Source organism: Quercus robur, chromosome 3 (genome assembly GCF_932294415.1).
Source record: "Quercus robur chromosome 3, dhQueRobu3.1, whole genome shotgun sequence".
Classification (NCBI taxonomy): Eukaryota; Viridiplantae; Streptophyta; class Magnoliopsida; order Fagales; family Fagaceae; genus Quercus; species Quercus robur.
Window position 1 is genome coordinate 47,277,638 of NC_065536.1, and position 11,513 is coordinate 47,289,150.

Below are 11,513 nucleotides of genomic sequence, written 5' to 3' on the forward strand. Positions count from 1 at the left end.
CCAACCACTTGGGGTCAACTATATGTTTTAGGCAAAAAATTGTCGAGCAGAAAAGTTAGGCTATAGTCAGCTAGAGCACAAAAGCTCTTTTAAGGTGGAAATTTCAGGTACAAGACCTCCTACAAGAGGCTGAGGTACTACCAGTGTCCCTTGCCCACTTGGTAGCACGCATGGGCTGGACTCATGCAAGAGGTCTGAAAGAAACAGGCTCATACCCTTCAAACCACACTTTCTCAATTTCTCCCAATATGTCGCATGGGCTTGGGTCATGCTTAAAAGAATAAAATATAATGTAATACACGAATTGAACCCACAAGGAAGTCGAGCTTGGTTGAATCGGGCTTGTACAAAATGTGTCACAAAAATGGGTATAAGCAACAGTTAAAAACATATTTAAAAAATTAAAAACAAAAAACTTTGAACATGATGAAGGAATTCACCGATCCGCAAAGATTATGAAAGAGGATGTTACTCTCTTCTCATGTCAAGTTCCTTCTCACAAAATTTTGGGTCATAGGGCAAAATCGGGATTTTGAGAAAAACCGAGTACAATTTAGGGGGGGGGGGGGGGGGGGGGAAGGTATAATTGAGACTGGTAGTGGTTATATTAAAACACCAAACTCACGTTCTCGATAGGGCTGAGTGTACAACTATGGCTCATCCAAATCCCCTATTCTTGCAAGCCCGAGTCCAACAGGTAGAGTGTCACTATGATCATGCACGCCAACTTAAGTCGCCCCTCTACCCATTTTTTTCTCAGCAAGAAAATAATAAAAAACCAAAATTGCTTTTTTCTTTTTTTCATAAAAGATAGAAATTCTATTCTAGTTTAATCTATTTTTAAAATGGAAGCCATCTCAATTTTTGGGATAAAAATCACAGATAACTTGCTTGACAAAAGCTCAATAAAAGGAAATGCTAAAATGAATAAAAATGAACGAGAAGAACTAGGGGAAAAAATGGCACTACCAAACAGGTACTCATTTCTCACTCTAGAATCTTTTCTCATCTCTTCTCATCATTCTCACCACATTGATTTCATGTACTGCATAAAAATGATAGAGAAAGAAGACCTGCACGTTGAGTTTGACAAATGTATGCCCTGCAATCTATGGGTTGTACAGGTCAACAAAAATTGCTTGCCAAATGCCAATGGAACCACCACAACGGGACCCATTAAAATAAAATTAGCTTCTTCTCCCAATAATGTTAGTAACTTCATTGATTATCAAAAAGGAAAATTACTAGCAATATAAACTTACATTGTGGACATACAAAATGTGTACAATATTGTACACATTGTGTCTATAATGTAAGTTTAGATTGGCCAATACAATGTACTCCTATAATAGTTTTAAAAAAAAAAAAAAATAGTAACTTCATTAAGAATTCTAGATAATAATAATAATGACTAAACTAAAACACAGGGAGGGGTTTGCGCTCTATATTTCAGATTTACGGTGAAGCAAACACCCCTAGCTAGTACAACATCATATAAACAAGAATTTAGTGTGAGCCAATTATAAAAAATAAAAGGCTCTTCAATCATATGTTAATTGTGCTTCAGTGTTCATCATTACTTGCAACTCAACCCTTCCTGCCTTCTAGTTGCTTCACCTTCTCAATTAGCAGTTCAATGGTATTAGATGCATCCTACGGTAAACAAAGAGACTTCATCAGCAAAAGAAGCACTTTCATTGTATTAAAATCTACAATCAGACTTTTTTTTTTTTTTTGCTTACTCTTAATTTCTCCCTCAATTTATTCTCTTCCACGATTTTCTGGTCCCTTTCTTTGGAAATCATATCAATCAGAATTTCTTGCTCCTTCTCCATATCTTCTAATTTTTGTTCTTTCTCCTGAAGCTGATGGTAAAAAAGGAAAACCAAAAAGACTTCAGTTTTATAATCCACTGTTAGAGATGACTGACAAAACCGAACTCAAATACCTATAACTAGACCCCTAGCCCAGAAATACTAATAAGGCCATCATGTACTTTTATATTCTAAAGTTATTGAAGAATCCATATATGTATAATTGGTAATAAATTTAATTGGTGTTTTCCATGCAACCAACTTGCATAAGTGAGCAGAATTGTGCAATTAAATCATTTAATGAATCTACACACTAAGACAATAATTAGGTAAGTCTGGCTACCATTCCATTTTTTTTTTTTTTTAAAGCTGGAGAGAGAGAGAGAGAGAGAGAGAGAGAGGGGGATTGAACTAGGGAAAATTAGCATTCAGCAGATTTCCTCATTATCCATTTTAAATTCTCTTTAATGTTTGTATATCCCAGTCACTCATGAAAAACAATTGCCAATTCCACTTAATCTCTGTAGCACACTGATTACAACTTTAAAAACTTATTTAAACTGTACAATCTGAAACTCTTAAATAGTGAAAAGATGAAGTGGGCAAATGACTGTCTACTTACCTGAATTGCAAATATTCTACTTCTTTCTCTTTCCTTCTGTAAATCAGTTAGCAATTTAGCCATCTCTGGACTGCATAGTTCCTTCATTCTGCAAAGGAAAAGGATATACTTCAATGGTTAAAAATGGAAACAAAAATGGCATAATCAAAAAATATCTCAGTGAATCCAACAATAACAATTATACAACCTTTCCCTTGGTTCAAGATCCTCTTCTTTCACCTTGATTAGACTAAGTCCATTAAAGGATACTTGTCCATCACCGTTTATGGCAGGTGCCTGTCATGGAGAAAATAAATGGAAACATTTTAGAGACAAAAAGAATTGAAGACTAAAAAATGACTATTGGGATGAACCATAGAGCCACCCAAATTTAAAAGGAAAAAGAATGGCATATCATAGCACGAGCACATGAAAATTCAAAAAATATCTAATAATAGTGATAGTGGCTCGCAAGCATTCTAGTACTATCTCTTACAGAAATATTTCTTATTATTCTTAAATTACACACTATCGACTCAATAAAGCCAGATATCTGACAAATTCAATTTTTCTACGTGGTGCATGAGGTAGAGCAAGAAGCAAAATGCAAGTGAGAAGTCAAATGGAAAATCTAACCTTTGAGAGTAAACCTGTAAACATTTGATCTCTTATTCCATTTGATGTGAGATCTTGCTGAGACTGAGATTCATCAGAACAAGGTGAGGCTTCATGAAAACTTTCATCTTCACTTGCAGACCCTGCTGGTTGTGATCCTTTATTAATTATCACACTGGATTTAGGTTTAGAACCCCTGCTAGTAGAGCCACGCCGATTCTGATTTGCCCATGAAGTAAATAGTTCTACAGATTCATGGGCTGGAGAATTAGTGGTGCATTGCCTAAGACCATAACCTGTGCCTGAAGTGGATGGAGAATTAGTGGTGCATTGCCTAAGACCATAACCTGTGCCTGAAGTGGATTTCTCTTTGTGAGATGCTTTGACTGGAGAACCAGGTTGACGGCGTCTTGCTGCATAACCAACTTCCTGGCAATTTGTGGACCTGACAAAAATAAATCCATAAATTAAGTTTTTTCATCACCTCAGATTTTCTATCGCATGAAACAAAAGAAAACACACCAGTATTTCTTTTGGATTGCATTTAACCGTTGCTCAAGTCTTGCGAGAACAGTTGTGCGCTCAAAGCCCTGCTTGTCATGAGCTGGTTCAATAAAATTAGCTTCCAATACACCTGTTGCATAGAAGGGGCATAACAACAATAAAGTTTAATAAAAAATTCTTATTCATTGAAAAAAAAATCACGTTAAAAGTAGTTGTTGCAATGCCAAAAACAATACTAATTGAGTAATTTCAAAGTGAAACAATACCAATAACTCCACGACCATCACTGCCAGCGGCATTCCAGACCCTCCAGAATGGCTGCAAAGAAGGCAATCAAACAGAATACAATGTTTAAATAATAAAATGCAATGTATCACTCTAGAAATCCGGCAGGATAAAATTTTTACTTGGACCCCTTATCAATCATTTTGAGCACAAAAAATTGCAGCTAATCATAATTCTAAAAGCAAAACCACCAAAACTGTTGTAACTCCAATAAAAATAAGATGAAACCTTCATAATGTATCATTGGTTAATTAAAGCTTGTGTAAGTGATTTATGTACGTGCTCTAGAATTTTGAAACGTATAAAGGATGGGCCCAAGATGTACTCAAGCAAAAGAAGATTTTATACGAAAACCTAAAATGAATGCATTGCATAAAAAAACCTAGAACCGCTTGACAACCACAAATCTGATACAAATTGTAACTTGAACAGTTCTACTTAAACATATTAAGCACAATGCCATTGCACCATGAATGAAGGCTTTAGCCTCTCAACCATGCTCAATAGTTTTAATCATTGGAATATTCCTATAGAATCAATAACATACAGAAGAAAAAGAAAAATAACCTTAATTAATCGGTTCTTGTGATAAACATTGAACCCTTGAACATCAATATGAGCTCTTGCATCCTTTACAAACCCAATTGTCACAACAGCAACCTTCTGTTTATAGAACAGTAGGAAAAAAACAGGTTATGGAAAATGGTAGGCAGAAAGCTATGCTAAATCAGATGCTGAATCTTACAACAACATACATTTGAATCTTTTGGAATTCCCTCAGGAAGATTCACAGCCACAGGTTTGTATGTCACCTCCTCTGCCAACATCATATCATTCACTATGTTGTGATGTTGAACATCTTTTCCACGGAGAATGATTCTGAAGTTCGGTGGAAGTTTGAGATAGAGAATTGATGCATAACTCTGGCAAAAGATAAAATCAAGAAATGGAGTTAGTATTAAACCATAGCAAGCATCTAAGGACCAGTACAGCAAACTTCTTGATCAAGGAAATAAATGAGGTTCCTCACAACTAATTATCATTTTCTGTAAAAGAAAAAACACTAGTAAGTCAAATATCACATGACATTCAGGCTACATACTAAAGGAAAAAAGAGAAAAACTGTAGTTATTAGAATTTTACAACCTCAAGTTATTATAAATTATATCCATAATAAGATTCCATTCATTAAATCGCGGATCTAACTCTAAAAAACCAATAATCAACCAACTAATAAACAATATTAAATAAGAGATCAGGGATCATATTTAAGCCACAAAGAGATCTAGATATCTGCCAGGCAGTGCAACAGCAAATGCTAGAACTTTCGACAACCATAATTGAACATCATGAAAGTACTTGTTTAATTCACACTTGTAGTTGTGAAACTCATATACCTTTCACAATGTCACTTCTGAAATTTTAGTAATATCAATTGCCTTTTCAAAAATTAATTTCTCAATTTCATAGAGAAAGCTGTGAGGCTGAGGAACCAAAGTTTAATGGTAGTGACAAACTGACAATTATGTAACAGACCAAACCATCAATGTTGTACATCAATAAAGCCCAACTTGATGTTATTCTCGGACTTTTTTCTACAGAATACTAGCCATAAGGAAGCCAAGTAAGTAGAACACAGACCATATGAGAATTTAGAAAATTCAATTCAGTAGGGGCCTTAGCAGTCAGTAGGCATCTTCAGCGTGAATAACCAGCAGACAGATTAAGACAATGAAATTTCAAATTAAACTCAAGTGAGAACTTGCAACATACCCTTAGAGAATGTCGATAAGTTAAGAAATGTCTGGAGTTCGGATATTGTTCTGACATCTGTATGTTCTTCTCATCTCGGTTGACACCTCTAAGTTGAATGTCCTATCATATCAAAAGTTATAAACATTCAGCCTTATTAGAAACTGCATATGCCACCTTTTAGTTTTACATGAAATTTCGAAGAAATAAAATCAGAATATGAAAGCAAGAGTGCTAAAAACTTACATGTGGATCAGTGTCTAAATCCAGTTCCAATTGTCCTTCGTCATCCTCCCAAAGATTGTATATTATTATTCGTGTACCATGATCTTTCAGGGAATCAAACTACATGTCACAATTAAAGCATGATTAAATGAGACACAATGATGATGTCACTAATAAATATATAAAATGACCATGTCATTAAAAAATTTTAGGCATGGTTTGACCCACATAGCAAGGGTTAAAAGCAACGTACTGGTCATTGCTAAACTATGCTACAGTAATAGCCCAGTAAAGCACAATGCAATAAAAAAGCAATTTTCCATATTCATTAGAACTCAAATTGTCCATTCTTTAAGCTTCATTTGTACAAACATACACATGCAAGTGATAATAAAATTATGATATATAGGATAACCAATTTTAATAAAATTATCATAAATGATAACCAATTATCATTTCCATATGCACACACACATCCAAAGTGAAAATAAAATTACGCCAAATACATTATAAAATTCTTAAAATTTATCATAAATATGATCACCAATCATAAAATGATTGAAATGTATAAAAATTGAAACCAAAAAAGAAGACTTTTTTTTTTGGAAAGTAAAACCAATAAAGAAGACTTACCTGCTTTAAAAGATCGTCTTCACTGGCATAAGGTGACCACTCCACTATGGTTGCTAAATTTCTATTCCAATCACTCAGAGAAGAGCGCACTACCTTGTTCCAACTTTGTCCTTGTTTCTCATATTGAATCTTATCATTCCAAATGAAAATCAGTCATAAAGCCAATAGTCAAATACTTGATGCTCTAAGAATTACAAAACTTTTTGACAAACAGTAATCAAAATATCACGCAACATTCTATAAATATATATATATATATATATATATATCAAGCAACATTTTTTCTCTAAATCCTTGCTCCTTGTTAAATAAAAAGATCTATCATTGATTATTTAACATGACAATTACTGGAAACCTTTTGGTGTGGACACAAGGCACAGGAGAAACAATTCCTCTCATTACTAGCTAACTGCCATTCATCCATTCCATTCTATACTTCTACTCTATAGCTATAGCAGGAGAAATCTTATATTTGCTCTATTGCATTATTGAGTGCTTAACCCTAGAAAGTAGCAGCATGCCTCAGGTATTACATTTCATAAAGTCCCCTAGCTACACCATACTCCCAAAGGAAAGAAGAGGAGCTACAAGCCAATTCTTAGGTTCTGTTTTCTCTTGCTTGGAGTTGAGTCCAAGCAAGCCTATGTGTTGATTCTTAAGTTAATTTTCATTTCTCTAATCTTGTGTCCGTTCTCAAATTCTTTGAGAATTTTATATTGAGTTCTAGTATCACATATTGTTGTTCGAATTCACCTTTATTTCTTCTTTTTTGTCATTTTGGTAAGTATACTTTCCCTGTAAACAACTCATCATAAAAATCCATGTATACACATGCACATGCAAGAATAGTTACAACAGTTCTTACCATGGGAACCACAATATCTTCCTTTCCAGTACCCCTCAGAAATGTGTAGGACAACATTCCAATGCTTTGAGTGAAGCTTAGACAAATAAATACAAATCCATTAGTTTTGAAACTGATAAGGCAAACAAGCTTAAAACACTGGCAGGAACTCAGAAAGTAAATATAAAGTAATATATCCCTTTTTCAGCAATTCACCATATCAGAAATACAGTCACTTTTATGATTTTTTTTTTTTTTCTCAAAGACCAGAAATGATGATCATATGCATTCCAGAATAACAAGAGCAAAATAAGCAAAGCCAGAAATCAAAATTTATAGTAAACAGACAAAGGACCTACCTTTGTCCATCATTTCCTTGACAGCGTGAAAACACAATGACATCTGCTCCTAGCCTCATAGTACTTGTCTTGAACCCATTTCCATCTGGGGAGAAAATTGGGGAAAAAAACAAAAGAATTAATGACATATCTAATAATCTAGTCTTCTGCACATAAAATGTTTCAATGTCCAATTATATATCCACTAAATTTCTGAAGCAAGAGCCTTTGAAAGTAATTAAGGAGCTCACATTGACCAATTGTGTTGGCAATTTTGCTTTTTGCAGAATAGCCAAGAGACATGCACTGCCGCATCTTATCAGGAGTCATTCCTCCACCATTATCTGCAGCCAAAAAGTAATGTTGGAACAAAACATTAACACCATAAATCAGCATTTGAATGTTCATCCAGAGTTTAAAAGAACAAAGAAAAATATTCAACAATATTCTAACTAGTTCTTTTATTGCAATACTTTTGTCTGCATATTCAGATGAACAAATAACTTCACTTTGCCATCCCTCATTTCATTATTTCATTAAATCAAGTGATTTAATTTATACAGTTATACTCATGATTGAATCATTTAGTGCAGTACTTTTGTCTTCATATAAAGCTGAACACATCACTTCACTTTGCCATCCTCATTTCTTTTTTTCTTTTTTTTTCTTTTTTTCTTTTTTCTAAATTAAGTGAATTAATTTGTACAGTAATACCCGTGATTGAATATTTAAAGGTAAAAGAAAAATAAAATCAATAAAAATTCTAAAGTATAGAGGTGAATGCAGACATCCAGATAGTAGAAAATATAAATAAACATAAATGATAATAAAAATAATACACAAGAAAGAAACATAAAAATCTTATAACAGCCCTTTTCTTTTATAGGTAATAAAAGTTTTATTGATAGGAAAAATGCAAGGTGTTTACGATAGTAAACTCACAGCAAAGAAAAGAATACAAACAAATCAAATGGAAAATTTAATAGAAATAAGGAAATTAGACAAGGAAATATTATGCGCCCCAAATACAAGACCACTCAAACAAAGTCCTAACTAGTGAAGTCTTCAACAAATCAATAGGTCTCTCAATGTGCTCAAAAGTTCGGGCATTGTATTCCTTCCATATTAACCACATAAGACACGCCGGTACTACATTCAGCATCACACACTGAACCCCAAACATAAGAAAAACCTCACTCCACAACGCATGAGCAAACTTACAACGAAGTAAAAGGTGATCCACAGTTTCCTCATCACACCAACATAGGCAACACCAATTAACAAGAAGCAAGTTCTTCATAACAAGATTATCTATTATAAGAATCCCACCCACAGCCCTAAACATTGTGCCCACATTAAAATGCAAAATAAAATAGACCAAACTCCCCAGGTATCAAAAATTTAACCCATGAGATAGCAGAACTAAAAATCATGCACAAAACAAATCGAAAGATCATATAAATTGGGCCATTGACTATACTCAATTGAAGCAAAGAAAAGCCTTTGCTTACAAAACAATAATATTAAAAAAGACGCTAAATCAATTTTCCCCAACAACTCTTGAACATAATAATATAATTAATAAAACCAAGACAATAAATCAAGAAACCTCCAGGAAACAATTGAAAAAAAGTAAAACAATAGAGCTACTTACCTTCAACTAGCAACATATGATTTTTATTCTCACTTTTCATGTTTTGAAGCACATCTACGTGAACAAGTGTAGCTCCATTACAAACCTGACCACCAAACGAAGTTCAGGAAAAATGGAAATTATGAAAATTATTGTGATGTATTTTTATTTTTAGAAGAAACTTTGAAACTATAAATACCTCATCTAAAGCATTGTCTAGAAGCTCTGCAAAAGCTGTGCAATTAGAAGACCTAAGTCAGTAAAATATTCCTTACATAATACCACATTTATTTCTAGGTTAAAAAAAATGAAAATTCATCCCTACATAACATATGGTGCAACTCACCTCCATAACTTTGATTGAAAGTGAGTATTTTAACAAATCACCATTTGATTACCTTATCCCCTTATATCCCCCATACTTGAAAAATATCAATAACTATCTTATTAAAAAAGTTTAAACTTCAAGCATTTTTTTTTTTTTTTTAACTTTAAAACTATACACAAAACATTAGTTTGAATCATATAGTAAGTAACGCTAATTAACATAGAATTTGGCATGCATATTAAAAGTAACGAAAACATATAATCCAACAGTTAGATTTTAAAAACACAAATCATATAAAAAGTTATCAATTTGTGTAATATCACAAAGAGTTACATTTTTAACGGTTACACCATGTCTAACTTCATCCTAACCCCTATATAATTCTCATTATTCAAGCGTAAATATCTACCTCCCAGAGCCCACTTGTGGCTGGTTGCATTTGAATGTAGAAACTTAGGATGGACCCTGACATGATCCATGCCGGCTGCAAAAAAAAAAAAATAATAATAATAATAAATTAAATTATATAAAAAAAATTCCACAAAAATAAAGTAGACCAGTAAGTTTTGCTAGAGCAGTTCGCTACTATGAACTATCTAAGATACCAAATTAGACACAATATATAGAAGCTACAAAAGTTTAATTCTCAATCTTATTAGAAGAGAAACTGAACAGTTACATCTTAATTAAACAAATTCATGATTGCCGAGCAATGTTTATTTCACACTCAAGTTGTTGCACACACACTGAAATTCAAGTCACAATTTCAGTTCAAAATTTTGAACTGAAATCGTGAACCGTGTGCAACAAAGTAGTGTGCACTAGTATTTAGCCATATTTATAAACTTAAAACAAATTTCGAAACCCTATCTAAAGCAACCAAACAGTTTCGGCAGTATCACACGGCTAATTGCCATATTTGAATTCAACGAAATTTATATCATCTAAAAAAAAGAAACAAAGAAACAATATTCAGTAATTACCAGAAGTCGAAGCAGAATCGACACCATTGCCAATTTCATAATCTCCGGCTTTCCAAAACTGCTTGCAACCGCGAACCTCCTTACTTACTTCCCTACTCTCCGCGGCGGCGGCAGGCTTCTCCGGAGGAGAATATACCGACAACGGCAAAGCGTTTATCGCAGTACGGTTCACTGAAGTAGCAAGAGAAGAGAGAAATCCAGGCGGCAACACCACGTCCGAACAATCCTTTTCGAATTTCCGTGGCTTCTTCGATACCGATCCTTCTTCTACATCTCCACTCCGCCGCTTATTTTCTCCAGTCATTCTGAAAGACACAAAGAGCGATTCGGCGTTCGAGTTGCCGGTATCAGAAGACTCGGTACAGCCACTGCTATCGCTGCTACTGAGATCAATTGTGTTTGCGAAAAGCTCGGGAATAATCTCAGGTTTTTCTCGCTTGATCAAGAACATTGTTGAGAACTGTGCCCTTAGGGTTTCGGACCTTCGGGTTTGTTTGGGAGAGAAGAAAACCAAGAATATAAAGAAAAGAAAATCCTTTTTGAGAACGGAGAAGGAGACCAAGAGACACAAAGAAAGAGAGAAAGAAAGAGAGTTGCGATGGGTTTCTAAGATCGTTATGCGGTAGAAGTGGCGCGAGTTATATAAAACCAGACTGTCACGTGAGAGCCACGTGAGAAGTTAGAGTACTAGTCGGTTTAGGATTTTAGGCTAACACGTCGATTGTGGGGGAAGCAAGGTTTTAGAACTTTTTAATTTTCCTTTAAATTACATTTTTGGCCCTTTTTTTTTTTTTTTTTTTGCTGAGAGTTTCAACTTATAGCATCCGCTCCTAATAATAGCTCTTTACTATCAGACCAAGACACCTATCAGTTTTTTGTGTAGACAGAGATTAAACCCTAAATCATTTTTTACCCTTATATTTTGAGGTTTTTTTTTTTTTTTTGGGTTCCTTAAGTT

At 34.1% G+C, this 11,513-nt stretch overlaps 1 protein-coding gene across 1 annotated transcript; it reads right to left on the minus strand.

Annotated features, from left to right (window-relative positions):
• Positions 1-1,336: 1,336 nt before the first annotated feature.
• Positions 1,337-11,145, minus strand: LOC126718111 (protein MICRORCHIDIA 7-like). The gene is made up of 20 exons (XM_050420188.1): positions 10,556-11,145; positions 9,982-10,056; positions 9,444-9,478; positions 9,266-9,350; positions 7,863-7,955; positions 7,633-7,717; positions 7,295-7,370; positions 6,430-6,558; positions 5,818-5,916; positions 5,593-5,694; positions 4,575-4,742; positions 4,387-4,482; positions 3,801-3,852; positions 3,553-3,664; positions 3,378-3,475; positions 3,052-3,326; positions 2,624-2,712; positions 2,437-2,524; positions 1,743-1,865; positions 1,337-1,653 (listed from the first exon to the last, which is right to left on the minus strand). The coding sequence occupies exons 1-20, from the start codon at positions 11,004-11,006 to the stop codon at positions 1,588-1,590; spliced, it is 2,397 nt and encodes a 798-aa protein (XP_050276145.1). The 5' UTR covers positions 11,007-11,145; the 3' UTR covers positions 1,337-1,587.
• Between the last annotated feature and the right edge of the window lie 368 nt (positions 11,146-11,513).

Coding starts and splice junctions, on each gene's coding strand:
- LOC126718111 (XM_050420188.1), bottom strand. CDS start 11,006: ATGTTCTTGATCAAGCGAGAAAAACCTGAGATTATTCCCGAGCTTTTC. Junction 7,718..7,862: donor TGCCAACACAATTGGTCAAT/GTGAGCTCCTTA, acceptor TTTTCTCCCCAG/ATGGAAATGGGTTCAAGACA. Junction 6,559..7,294: donor AAGATATTGTGGTTCCCATG/GTAAGAACTGTT, acceptor TGGAATGATAAG/ATTCAATATGAGAAACAAGG.